At 25.3% G+C, this 15428-nt stretch overlaps 2 protein-coding genes across 2 annotated transcripts; both read right to left on the bottom strand.

Annotated features, from left to right (window-relative positions):
* Positions 1-9293: 9293 nt before the first annotated feature.
* Positions 9294-10411, bottom strand: GL218_05040 (uncharacterized protein; the record flags this gene model as incomplete). Its single annotated transcript, XM_033581674.1, has 5 exons — positions 9294-9422; positions 9479-9609; positions 9660-9767; positions 9832-10068; positions 10144-10411. 5 exons carry the CDS (start codon positions 10409-10411, stop codon positions 9294-9296), a joined length of 873 nt encoding a protein of 290 aa, XP_033435914.1.
* Positions 10412-13517: 3106 nt separating this feature from the next.
* GL218_05039 (uncharacterized protein) lies at positions 13518-13975 on the bottom strand (the record flags this gene model as incomplete). Its single annotated transcript, XM_033581673.1, has 3 exons — positions 13518-13685; positions 13767-13873; positions 13942-13975. 3 exons carry the CDS (start codon positions 13973-13975, stop codon positions 13518-13520), a joined length of 309 nt encoding a protein of 102 aa, XP_033435676.1.
* Positions 13976-15428: the final 1453 nt, after the last annotated feature.

The following is a 15428-nucleotide window of genomic DNA, read 5'->3' as shown; positions in this document are numbered from 1 at the left end:
TAATTATAGTAAAATTTAATAAAATAAAATTAACAAAATTAATAAAATTAATAAAATTAATAAAATTAATAAAATTAATAAAATTAATAAAATTAAATTAAATTAAATTAAATTAAATTAAATTAAATTAAATTAAATTAAATTAAATTAAATTAAATTAAATTAAAATTTAAAATAAACATAACGCAATAAAATAAAATTAAATTAAAATTAAATTAAAATTTAAAATAAATATAACGCAATAAATTAAAATTAAATTAAAATTAAATTAAAATTAAAAATAATTATAATAAAATAAAATAAAGTTGGCTAATTAAAATAAAATAATAATAATAAATTTATTATATAAAATAATTATAAAAATAAATTAATAATTAATAAATATATTAAATATTTAAAAATAATTATAAAAATTTAGGAAAACGCATGCACTCGCAAACTCGCGCAAGCGTTTTCACGTGCTCGCAGGCTTATACGGTAGAATCCGTCGGAGATATTTAAATTAAATGTCTTGATAAATCTCAGCTAATTATTTTCTTTATTAGTTTATTAATTTTTTATCATTTATTGAAGAATTATTTATCAATTTCTTATCAATTATTTATCAATTATTTATCAATTATTTATCATTTCCTTATTAGTTTCCCATAATAATTTTAAAAGTTTGAGCGTAAAAAATGTCTCCGACGGATAATATAATTTTTAATTTTTTAAATAAATTTAAAATTTAAAATTATTTAAATATAAATTTTTTTAAGTTTTTTTATATTTATATAATATATAAAATATAAAATTAATAATTTATATATTTATTAATTATTTATATAATATTTATTATTTTTTTTATTAATTATTTTATTATTTTTTATAATAATTTTTTAATTTATTTAATATAAATAATAAATTTTATTTTAAATTTTTTTATTTAAATAAATAATAAAAAATAAATAAAATTAATAAATTATTTTAAATTTAATATAATAAAATTATATAAAAAATTTTAATTTATATAATTATTAATTATTTATATAATATTTATTAATTATTTTATTAATTTTTTATAATAAATTTTTAATTTATTAAATATTAATAATATATATAAATTTAATTAAATATTTTAAAAATATTGTAAAATAGTAATAAAATAATTAAAATATATTAAAAAATGAATAATATATTTATAAAATATTTTTAGTTAATTTTATTACTTTAGAACTTATTAGCGTAAGGTTGAGATAATTAGCCTAAGGCTAAAATGTAAAGCTAATAAAGCTTTACTTTAGCATATTAAAAATCTTTTGACATAAAACCTTAAGTAAACTTAAGGTAAATTTAAACTTTTTTAACAATAAAAAAGATTAATTTATTATAATTATTATAAATTAATTTGGAAATTTAGTTTATATATAAAATAGAAATTAATTTAAGAATTTATTTTATATTTAAAACGAAAATAAGTTTAAGAATTTACTTTATATTTATAAAAAAAATTAATTTAAAAATTTATCATATATTTATAATAAAAGGTATTAATTTCCGGAAATTGTTAAAGAAGATTTTAAAAGTTTAATTTATATTTACGATAAAAGGTATTATTTTATAAAAAATATTAAAAATTTATTTAAATTTTTTTTTATATTGGTAAAATAAATTAAATTTTTAAGATTGTTAAAAATATATTTAGGAATTTTTGTTATGTTTATAAGATTTAATTTTATTAAATTATTAAAAATAAATTTTAAAATTCTTTCTATATTAATAATATAAAATATAATATTTCTAAAATTATTATATATTATTTTAAATAGGTTTAACATATAGTTTTATTAAATTTATAAAAATATATAATAACAATAAATATAATATATTTAATAAAAAAATTAAAATATTTAAGGATTTTTATCGAAAAATTAGAATGGTGAAATAATAATATCATAAAATATTTTTAATAATATTAAAAAGTTAAATTTTATAATATTATTATAATTATTTTGTAAAATAAGGATTTAATTTTTAAAAAATAGTAATATAAATTAAAAAAAAAATTTTTATGGTTAAAAATTATTAGATGTATATGTTAAAATGGAAAGTAATAACGATTTAAATAATAATTAATAAATTTTTAAATAAAGATTTATTTAAATTTTTAAATAAATTTATTAAATAATTTTAGTATATTAATAAAGGGTTTTTATTAAATAATATAAAGGATAATAATTTTAAAAAAAGAATGTTTAATAATATATAAAGGCATTTAATATTTAAATTAGTTATTTATAAATTATTGGATATTTATAAAAATATATATTTAGATTTTTAAAATATGGTTAATATTAAATCGATTATATATATTAAAATAATAAAAATTTAAGGTAGTTTTAATTTTGTAAAAATAGATTATTTAAAAAATGTTATAATAAATGTTATAATAATAAAAAGAAAAAATATTTTCTATGCAAAAAATTTAAATATTAGTTTATAAAATATTTAATTTTAAAATAAAAAATAAAATATATTAAATAGTAAAAATATATATAAAAGTAAAAATTTAAAAATATGGATAAAGATTTTAAAATATTTTTAATAAAATATAAAAAGGTAAATATTAAATATAATAATAATAATAATAAAAATGGTAAAAATTATAATATTTAAATGTTAAAATAAAGTAATGGTAATAATAAATATTATAAAAATAAAATAAAATCATTTATTATATATTTTTATATAAATTATAAAAAGGTTAATAATTATTAAATAATAAATATTTTTATAAATTAAATAATTTTTTACGTATTTATAAAAATTAATATATTTAAAAAATATGTTAAAAAAAAGAATTTAAAATTATTAAAAATATTAGTTTAAAAAAATTTAAAACCTTTATAATATTTTATTTAAAAAATTAATATTTATAAATATTTTAAAATATATTATTTAATATTAAAATTGTGGGAATATTATTAAAAAAAAACTTTAAATAAAAATATTATAATAAATATATTTATATATTAAATTAAATATAATAATAGTTAAAAATTATATAATTTGTTTTAATAATAATTCGGAATAATAAAACGTTAAAATAATATATATGCTTATTTTATTTAAAATTATTTTATTTTAAATTATATTATTAAATATATTATTTTTATTATATTTTAAAAATATAAATTAATTTAGTATATTTTTTAATAATATTAAAAATAAATTAATATATAAAAATAAAAATTATTTTATTATTTATAAATAAAGATATTTATAATTTTTATTAAATAATTTAAAATAAATAATAGTATATTATTATAACTATTATTATTAATATATCCTCGTTTTGTTATTAAAGCTTATTGATATACCTAATACATTTAAATATATTTTATCCATTTTTAAATTTTAATATTTTATAATATATTAACTTTTATAATTTATTAAACCTAACATTTTAATATATAAAATTTATATTATTATTTTTACTTTAATTAAAATTTTTTAATAATATATATTTTAATTAGATATATATATTATTTAAAAGGTTATTTGAATATATATATATATATTTAATTAAATATAAATATAACCGTAAAAAAACCTTTTATAAAACTTTATTTTAAAATTTCATCAAATATATTAACTATTATAACTTTTTAAATCTAACAATTTAACATATATAATTTATATCAAAATTTTCCCTTTAATTAAAACTATTTAATAATATAAATCTCTATTAAATACATATATTATATTAAAAATTATTTAAATATATATTATTTAATTTAATATTAATATATTTACGCAAAAATATATCACGTAATTCCCCAAAAACCACCACCACCACCATTAATATATATATTTAAATAACATTATAATAAAACAATACGGAAGTCGCCTTTAAAAGTTTTGTCCATAGGTCGGCCTTTGTCAACTTGGCAAGTCTTGGCAACAACTATCTGCCGTAATACTAAATGTACTCCTTTTAATACCTTATTTTCATCTATTTATTTAACCTTAAATATATAATATATAATGTTAAAATTTATGCCGAAATAGATTTAAGCTTTTATATTTACGATATATTTAAAGGCTATATTTTATAAAATATATTTGGTTATATAGTTATTTATATAAAAAATGATAGATTTTAATATACTTTATGATTTTTAAGTACTAAGTAGATCAAGCTACTTAACAGCTGTTTGATAGCTGTGGCCAAGGCTGACAGGTATTTGGTATGGACAAAACTTTTGAAAGCGACTTTCGTATACCAAATTAATATATATATTATTAAAAAACTTTAATTAAGGCAAAACTAACAATATATATTATATAAATTAATTTATTAAATTAAATAAATTATAAAAATTAATAAATTAAAATATAATTTAATTAATTTAATTAAAATAATTAATAAAAATATATTTATTATATAAAATATATTAATAAACCTTTAATAACAAAATAAAAATATACTAATAACAATAATCATTATTATTTTATAAAAATTAAATTTTAATAAATTTATTAATAATTTAATTATTTTATAATTAATTAATTATATTATATTTTTAATAAAATAAAATATAAAAAATTTAATAAAATTATTATTAATATTAAATATATAAAAATATATTTAAAAGATTTAAATTTATAATAAAAAATAATATAGATTTTAATTATAAAATATATATTAATATAATATATATTAAAATTAAATTAATTTTTTATATAATTAATAAAATAATATTATTTTAAATTATTAAATTTTTAAAAAATATAATTGTAAAATATATTTAAAATATATTATAAATAATATAAATAAATAATTATTTTAAATTTTTAAATAATTTTATATTTAATACAAATATAAATTTTATAATAAATAAATTTATAATTAATATAAAAAAATAATTATAATTATTAAAAAAGTATTAGTTAAAATATAATAATAAGTAAATAACGTATTAAAAATAAAAAATAAATCAAATATAATAAATATATTAAAGTTTTTATTATAATTAAAAATATAGATATATTATAAAAATAAAAGATAAATAGGATTTTATATGTTAATTATATAGAATAGTAAAATATATACAGTTTAAATTAATAATAAATTGGTTAAATTTTATATTATAATTATAAAATTATATTTATAAAATAAAATAATTAAGTTTTTATATAATAAAAAAATGAAATAAATTAAAATTTTAATAATATAATAAATAATTATATTTTAAAAGTTAAAATATTTATATTTAAAAAATTATAAAAAAGATTATTTAATAGTAAAAATAAATTGAAAAAAAGAAATAATAATACAAATTATTTCTTTTTAAAAAAAGTAGAAAATATAAAATTTACAATATAATTTTATAATAAAAGTAAAATTATTATATTAAAAATCTTATTTAAAAAATTAAATAAATAAAAAATTAAAAGTTTAATTGAAAAAGGTATATTTATATTTAAAAATATAATAAAAAAAATCTAAAAATATTTATTTATTTAATTTAAAGATTATATATAAAATTAAAGAAAAAGTAATTAATAAATTATATAAAAAGTTAAGGTTGGTTATATAAAAATATAATAATAAAAGTAAGGAAATTATATTTATATAATTTTTAATAATATAATAATTAAGTTAGTAAATTATAATTATTTTTATTTTATTTTTAAATATAAAAAAAAGGAATTGTAATATAGTTATAAAATGTTATATAAGTTTATATATAATTTGGAATAAATTAAAATTAAATAATTATGGTAAAATTATTAAAAATTATAATTATAATAGTAATTAAATTATTATATAAAATATTTAAAATAGGAATATATTAATAAGTTATATATTTTAAATATTATAAAAAAAAATATTAATGATAATATTAATGTATAATTTATATTTTATAATATTAAATTTAATATAAACATTTAGATTAATAATAATGTAAATAAATAATATATTTAAAGTATTTAATAAAATATTTAATAAAATAAAAAATAAGAAATTAAAAAAAATAAAGTTTATAATAAAGTTTAAAACGTATTTTATATAAAAGAATTTATTAATATTTAATAATTATATAATAATTAAAAATGTGGAAAGTAATATTTATTTATAATAAAAAAAATAAAATAAAAGGATAAAAATTATTAAAATTAATATAAATAATGCGTTATAATAATATATATAATAAAAGGTTTATAAAATTTATATAATTATTATTTGTTAATTAAAGGTAATATTTAATATATTTAAAATGGTTTAATATTAAGAATTTAGTAAAAATAAAATTATTAGGTTTAATAAAAAGTTTTAATAATAGCGGAATAATTTGTAATAAGGTTTAAAATATATTTTTTTAAATTTGGTAATTGCGAAAATATTTATGTTTATAAATAAATTATTTGTAAATAATAAAAATTTTGATTTTTAAATTAGTTATAAAATATTTATTATTAAAAAAAATATAAATAATAAATTATTTATTATAAAAGGTAATTTAATTTATTAAAATTTAATAAAATGTAAGTAAATTATTAAGAGGGTTTTAATAAGTAAAATATATATAATAATTTATAATATAATTATAATTATAATAATTAATATAATAGTAATGTTGATTTTTAATAAAATTAATTTTTTATTTATTTTAATTATATAAATATATTATTAAATTTAATATAATGAAAAAAAAAAGAAATTAATAATTAATATTATATTATTATAATAATTACATAAAAAATAAAAAATAAATAATATTAAATAAATTTATAAAAAATAATAATTTAATTAATATAATAATAAAATTAAATATTAATAAAATATTTAAAATATTTATTAATATTAATTATATTATTATAAAATAAATTAAATTAAATTAAATATAATAAATAACAAATAATTATATTTAATTAAAAACTTTCTATTTTATAAAAATAAAAAGTTTAATTAATATATATAAAAACAAATAAAAACAAATAAAACATTAATTTTAAAATATTTAATTAAAAATCATATTATTTTCAATTATAATAAAATTATAAAATTAAATTAAATAAAATAATAAATAATTATAAGTTTTAAAATATATATATTAATTAATTATTGTATTTTTAAATAAATTCAATAAATAAATCTAAACTATTAATTTATAAATTTTTATTTTTATTTATTAAAAAATTTTCTTTAATTATTTTTATATATTTTTAATAATATTTTATTAATAAAAACCGCATTTAATTTTAAAATATTTTAAATTATTAATATTAATAATTATTAATTTATAATATTATAATTTAACGTTAAATTTTAAACATTTTAAAAATATAAATATATTATTTTATAAAAAAAATTTAATTTAATTTAATATAAATAAAATAAAAAGAAAAATTATATAAAAAAGTTAATTTTATTACATTTAAAACGCTTTAAAACTATAATTTTAATTATTATTTTAACAAATTTAAATTAAAAATTTAAAAATGATTTAAAAGGAAATACCTTTTTTAACTACAACTTTTTTTAACCAATTATATCCCGGCATATTTTCCCGAAAACATTTTTCAATTTTTAATTTAAAGTAACTTTAAACATTTTTTTTTATATATGGTATTATTAATAATTAAATTAATTAAAAATATTAATTTTAATACGTTTTATAATAAGTAAAATTTTTATATAAAAAATAAATATTAATTTAATTATTTAAATAAGGTATTAAATAAAACGTATACGTTTTAAGCCGAAATTAATTATAATACCGGTTATAACGCCGGTTATAACGCCGGTTACAATACCGATCGTAACAAACGTTATAATTTAAACGTTAAAACTTATAATTTTATAACGCAATATTATATAAATATGTAAAAAAAACAAAAAGGTAATAAAAGTAAAAAATTAACCTTAAATAATTAAAATATAAAATATTTTAAACGTAATTATAAGTAGTTATAAATATAAACGTATAAATATAAACGTATAAATATAAACGTATAAATATAAACGCGTAAATATAAATACATAAATATAACGTTTTAAAACTATTTAAACGTTAAAACTTACAATATTATAACGTAATATTACATAAATATATAAAAAAAGTTAAAATATTTGAATAATTAAATAAATAACTTTAAATTAAAAAATAAAAAAATATTTTAAACGTGGTTATAAATAGTTATAAATGGTTATAAATATAAACGTATAAATATAAATGCGTAAATATAACGTTTTAAAACTATTACATATTTTTAAACATTAAAGCTTATAATATTATAACGTAATATTATATAAATATATAAAAAAAATAAAAAAGTAATTAAAATAAAAAATTAGCTTTAAATAATTAAAATAAAAGATATTTTAAACATTATTATTATTTATTATATTATTATCGATATAATTTTATTAAAATTTTTTAAATATATATTAAATACGGTTAAAAACTTTAAACGTCTTTAAAATTAAAGTTTGAAAAACGCCTTTTTTACGTTTTATATATATAAATACACGGATTAAAAGTTTCGTAACGTTTATAACGCCAATAAAAAAAAACGAAAAATAAAACCTGTTTTTTAAATTTTAATTTTAATATATTAAAATAATTTAATTAATGCGTATAATAAATTTATAATTACGTAAAAAAAGTTATTAATGTAAAAATATAAAATAAATTTACTTATTATATATATATATATTTTATATATTTTAATTTACAATTAAAATATATATTAAACATTATTAATAAAAAAATATATATATAAATTTAAAAACTTATATATATTTAAAAAATATTTTATTTATATAAAATTATTATTAAAATTATATATATTAAGTAATTTTCAGGTTAATTCCTAATTACAAAACTAATTTTTAATTAAAACGCAACACCTTTTAAAGTAAGACCGGCGAGTATACGTAGCCAATACAAGTAATAGTTTACGTAGCGCCGGGTAACTTGAAAACCTGCGGCACCTTGACCCTCGCGTAGAGAAGGGCGCCTACGTCGAGCCCCCCACGTGAATGGACATGTATCCTGTGTGGAGATGCCTCCCTTCAACTTAACTATGACGCTGGCCTCGCCCACTATTGCCTCTGCTGCCGGGTCCCTTTGGAATAAAAGACCTTGGCAACAGCCTCGAGTGTTAATAAGTGTTAATACACGCGTGATCTTGCTCTTATTATAAAAGGTAAGGTAGCTTTGACTTATATCGAGCAGTAGCGATAGTTAAGTGGCAGTTGGGGTGAAGCCGAAGCTGGACTCGACTTTGACTTTAAGCAGTGCCTAGGCGAGTAGGTGTCCCTCGTACGATACATCGCCCTTGGTGCAAGACCAAGTCTCGTCGATGAGCTTAGCCGTCAGCGTGTTCTGATACTTGTACGTGAACTCGCGTTTGATTTCAGGCTTGACCATCTGCGCGAGCCATGCCAAAATACTGGACCCGAACCAACGCGTCTCAAGATCGCGACGTTGAAGATGCCCCAGTATAAGCCATCGCGTTTGTCCGGCGATACCTGTAACGTCCCAAGCGACGCGAGCACGACGAACTGGAAGGCGGCATCATTAAGGTTCTGTTGGGAATCTGATGTTTCGTTAGTCCCTAACGTGAAGTTAGTGTCAATGTTATCGCCCGGTGGTGGGTTCACAAACCATTTCTTAAGTGGTACGAGTAGGAGGAGCAGACTATCCTTGGGTTCACAGCAAAAGGTGCGCACTCGCCAAAGCTGTATGCCGCATGTCTCGCCGCCGCCGAAATAGCTGTCCGTCAACTATGCGAATGTCATGTCGGGGTAGTGACCGTCGAAACAGCTACTCGGCTCACCATCCCATGCACAATTGGACCACTTGTCAATGTCTCCTTTCGGGCAGCAGTAGTATTTGTCTGTGTCCAGGTCAAGCTCAGCGAGCACGAATAGGAGCGCCTCACCCGTCAGCGCGGCCAGCGGTACGCTACGACCGACAACCCTAAGCATGATCTTGGCTACGTCTTCTAGGATGGTTAACACCGAGCTCGAGAAGGTGAGTGGCAGGCCGTCGCCGAAACAGCTCCCACCGACACCTGCCCAATATCACCACTTCTTCTCAGCCAACGGACTCTTGCAGCAGTACGCCTTGTTGCCATCATGACACTCACTGTCGTCTCCGCCCCACTTGTTCATCTCCATCATGACCTCGTCGTCATGACAGTAGTCGTTGCAATACCACGGGTTCCCTCGCCATGTATAGTCCTTGGGATCCGGAGCCCCCGAGAGAGGATAACACAGCCTGCTCCGTTTGTCGCCAGTTCCGCACTTCTGGTCTGTTATCTTGATGTCGCCTGGGTCACACTTGCCATCGCAGGGCGTGACATAGCAGTATTTATTGGAGCTCTGCCAGTCATCCTTCCCACTTGCTGCGCTCATGTCGCCGAGATTCTTGGGTGATATGACGGCTTGCAGCGCTGTCAGGCTGTCGCCGTCCTAGTCTATGGCCTAGATTAAAAACCCACCAAGCCTGGCTTAGCCGTCTAGTAACGAAGCAGTAATGATGTTTGCCACGGTCGTCGAAAGTCCAACTCCTAATGGCGATAACTGTCTTGAGCGCTGGGCTCCTCTGCTTGAGGCTGGCTAAATTGGAATACAGCTATTCCGGCAAACCCTCTATGCCAGTGATGCTATAGTCGCCAGGTGTGATGGAATCAAAGGAGGAGTATAGGTGAGTGAGAGAATCTACAGGGATGTCGTCGAATGACTGAGACGTAACCAAGTTAGTACCGCTCATTACTCCGAGTAAAAGAACTAACATACCATCCCCTGGCACTCCCTATCGAACCTCCATGCCTCATAGTGCCCAATGACGCGAGACTGTGAATCGGCCTTGTTTTTGGGCCTAGGCTGGTTGCAGTTGAACTGGCACCTGCCCGTAACACTGTGGTCTTTGATATCGCAATAATCGTCGGTCATACTATAAAACCCCCATTTATCGCAGTAGACATTGAGAGGACATTCAAGGCCGGGAGCCTTGGTGTCCTTGCCGCACTCAGACTTCGCATCACAGTTGGACTATCACACGTCATTGGGCGATATGCCTGACATGCCGCATGCCTCCTCGCCATAGTTGCACTCGAGTGTAGCTTTGGGGCAGCAGGCTTTGTTGCTGCACGGCCGGTTTGGCGCGCACGTATAGTCATCAACGATCCCCCTGCCTAAGAGGGATGACAGACTGATAGTGCCTAAAGCCGCTGCAGGGCCTGAGCTGGTAGTGAGAGGGTCATTATTAACATTGCATAGGGGTAATTTGTGGTCGCGATGGTTTTTTGCTGGGTAGTTAAATGGTCTGCTTAGCTTGTCAGCCATTGCTAACTGCAGGTATACACAATAAGCTGGCTCGAGTTCTTCAGGCGCTGCTCTTGACCTCAGAGTAAGCCAGCAGTAACCCTCTCCTATACCTTATAATTGAGGCACCAACATCGCCATCCGACTTTCCCTTGTGACCTCGACATCCCTGGGTAGATAGGTAGCCTTCAAACATAGTACTCTTGTTGGTAAGACAGACTCGAGCATTCGCCAAAGATAACCTACACTGATATGCATCCTAGGTACCTGTTAGATAACCATGTCTATGCATACCCATTTATCTGCAGTACACATTGAGTGACTAAAACGTGTGGTGTTGATTGTATTAAATTATATCGACATCGGCCTTGGCGTTCAAAATGTGCTACATAATGCGATGGATAGATATTGTCTCTAGCGAATTATATTTACGGAAGCAAGGGCATTTCAATTTGTGAAAGGGATGAGATAAATAGTTTCAAGTGGCTGACGCGAGACTCTTGCTGAGAGGCGGTACAGACTATATGAATATTTGCCTTATCCATTAGACTATGCGACGTAGACCGGTTAGCTAACATCGATACTGTGCACTTACTTACAAACCACCAATCGTACAATATATAGATAGGTTTATGTTGGTTACGGCTGTTCATTTATACCAACTTTCAGTCATAGCCAGTATTGATGTAACGGGGTAACAAGGACTCTTCCATAATAAAAGGATGATAATCGCCTGTCCCGAATAACTTGAAAGGAAGATTTAGGTCCCAGCACAACCTACCTAGGAATCCTTGATAATCAGTGGAGATCGAAATCCCCATCATTATCATGATATTTGTTGACCTACCCTTACCCCGACTAAGGGGTAAAGTCAATAGGTCGTCGCTCATACCGTTTTTCCTTCTCGTCCTGTTCTGGCCTCATGTGGTGACAGTATCTGCCACGATGATGCTGTATAACAGTGGTCCCCCCCCACGCTGACTTCAGTATGTTCTGACGCGCTCCTCGCCGACGTCGCCGCTTGTGACCCCCCGGTCAAGAGTCTTCACCTGGACTTCTTCTATTCCTCAACATCGTTGTCCTGCATTTGCACCGACGACTGTTCGTCGTCGTTGGCCGCGTGGATGTCTTTGGTATGGACTGGCTGCGGAAACCAAACTGTCTTAGGCGACCTGGAGGTTGAAGCCGCTGCCGTCTATATCCCCGGGTCGTTGCAGCACTCATTCCAATCGGCATGTCTGAGGGATGATGGTGGTCGTTATTGCGGCCCTGGCTGTGGCGTTTTCTGATCCTGGGGTCAGCCCATTTAACTACATTAGCAACATTACAGGGCAAGACCAGCAGCCTGATGACAGCGACCTCTGTATTGCAGAACGGTTACGCTCACGTGCGGGCTCTCCATATTTCGACAGCCCCCCTTTGACTATCTGCAGGCCGGCCAGCCTGATAATTGTAGTAAGTGGGACCGCTGTATGAGCGGAGACTACTGCGACTTGCTGCTAATCGCAACGGTCTCACGGTCTCGCAGCTCGCAGCTCGCAGAGCTTAACCCCGTTCTTGGTACGGCTGGCGCGAATTGTGGCACGCAGGTATGTTGAAATCTGTGTCGTGGTAACTTGTGGGTTGGACAAGGAGGGATAGTGCCGGCGAGACCGAGAACTAAGAGGATGAAGAAGAGTAAGATGTATATAGAGATTTAGATGAAGACAATGAGTAAGCTCAGTATCATAGCATAATGAGAAAGTGGTATAGGAGGTGGTAGCTGCCTTGAGCGGGACGGAAGGACCGGTAACAAGACAAAGCGGAACTACAGAGAGCGGTCGGTAACATGCCGACGAGCCGGGAAAGCGGAAATCACGCCCGAGTTGGATGGCATTAATAAAAATATCCACTTGATGTTAAGGGTATTAAATACCTGGTACTTAACCCGGGCGTCTAGATGAGTTGAGTGTCTATAAGCAATATACCTGACCCTTATTCTCTGAGATTCGTCACCGAGACTCGTCACCGTTTAATATCAAGACATAGGACATTTTGCGAGGTGTTCTGCCACGTAGGCATTTAATTTTGTACATTGTGCATTGATTGATGCGATATATGCTTCTCAAAGCTCACGTTCGATCTAGGTTCCCATACATAGTAGCTCTAAGCGAAATCCTTTAGCTTAGCGACAAATTTCTTGGAAATTTCCATTCTAGAAACCCTGCTTTTCGACTTGAGCTTGAGCAGCAGCGATAGTCTGGTCGGCATTGGGGTCGACGAAGCCACAGCCCAACTTCCCGTTTTGAAGCGACGCAGCTTCTGCAGAGCAGACACCTAGGCCTGTGGTTTGAACTTCGGCACAGCATGCAGACGAGCAGTCCTAATCATTTATTACCAAATTAGTGGTCAAGATGGCTATGGAAGCGTTGCTCCACGAATGATGCATAGAACTATCACTTACAGCATCAGAAGTGCAACCACCGGTGATGAACTGTTGTCCGTTACCCTGGCCTACATCTTTAGCGCCGGCATTGTTAGGCGTAACTTGGGCCAAAGCCGCAACGGCGACTAAGACGTATAAAATGATCAATATCCATGTAATCCAGACAAGGGACTTTAGCTATAACTTGACTTACGCGTCAGGAGTGTAGCAACGTTGATGTGAACCATTTTGACGGGTAGGGTATTGGAGTAAATTGAATATACAATGATAGTTAAAGATAAACCAAGCGACACCAGGTCGTAAAATTATTTTATACAGTGAAGAATGGAAGAAATGTTTATGTGCGAGATGGATTTCACGATTTTGGCATCTATTCATCCGGAACATGTGTCTATTTGTAGTTTTTCTTCAGTTGGGTATCAAACAAGCATCATTCCAATTATCCGTTAACGAACGAACGATAGACGTCAACTAAGCTCCTATACCAAACCACCCAAGGTAGATCAAACGCGCTTCGAGTTGACATGTGGGGACCGAGAAGAACGATGGTGATACTCCCGGAGCCGGAGACACGCTAGGCGAAAGTCGACGCGGCTCAACCTCGTAAGATGCGCTCTGACGTCCTTTAGCCGGAAGTGCGCTTGGCGTGAGATCAGCAACCCCAGACTGACCAAGCCAATGGGTTTTCTGTGTGCTACTCCTATATAGCTCCGATGATCTGAGGATCTGCGACGTGCTTTGGACGTCGGCAGATAACCTAGTTTGAGAGTTGCGTTTCATATTTGTCCCATTAAATAAGTCTTAGACGAACATGTCAATACAAGAGTAGATCTATACTCTGAATAGTAGACTTGGCGGCTAATGCTTCGCATCGTGTTATTCAATTGCCCCACTTCGATATTCGTGAACTTGGAGAATAATGGATAGGGAATAGTGTGTAATATCGTAATTCTTAAGCGACGTCTCAATCTAATATGCAACTTCTCACATAAATAATAGTAAAGCTTTCTCATATTTCTTTCCTTTTAGTATAAATATAGATTTGGATTTAGGCTTCGCAAAGGAGAGGAATACTTGTATCGTGGGGTAGCAAGTATAGAGAACGAAACTGGAAGGTAGATTTATTGGGAGTATAAGATATATGTCGCTTAAATTGAAGTTTAATAGTATACTTAATATCTAGGTACAATACACCAAGAACCGTTACCTAGGCATAGGTATTAGTGATCTCGTGTGCTAAATAAGAGTGGTATAATATTGACTTTACTATATCCCCGTTGATACGTATTTTGTTAACATATTATAATGTTTATGCAAGATTAACGACCTTTCAATTTAATCACTGGGGTACTAAGATGGTAGTCATGTATGTTTACTTTTGAGTTACTGAAATATAGACGAATTATACCAAGTTAGGAGCGAATGAACAGCGGAGTATCTGGCCAGGCCAGCAAAGACCTATTGCCAGCAAGTTTTCAACACTTAAACCGACCCAGAGAAAATTGAAATAGTTTATGATTTTAGAAAGGAGTTAAGTATCAAGATTCACGATTATTCGGTCCCTCTCCTTAAATTTACCTAAAATCTTGTCACTCCAACTTAGAACTTCTACGATGTATATTTTTATTGCTGTAACATGGTATATTAAGACTCTAAGATCTTAACAATCTAACTACCGTA

This window comes from Daldinia childiae (genome assembly GCF_008694065.1).
Source record: "Daldinia childiae strain JS-1345 chromosome Unknown Scaffold4, whole genome shotgun sequence".
NCBI lineage: Eukaryota > Fungi > Ascomycota > Sordariomycetes > Xylariales > Hypoxylaceae > Daldinia > Daldinia childiae.
The sequence above is the reverse complement of the archived record's forward strand: the minus strand, read 5'-3'. Positions and strand labels throughout refer to the sequence as shown.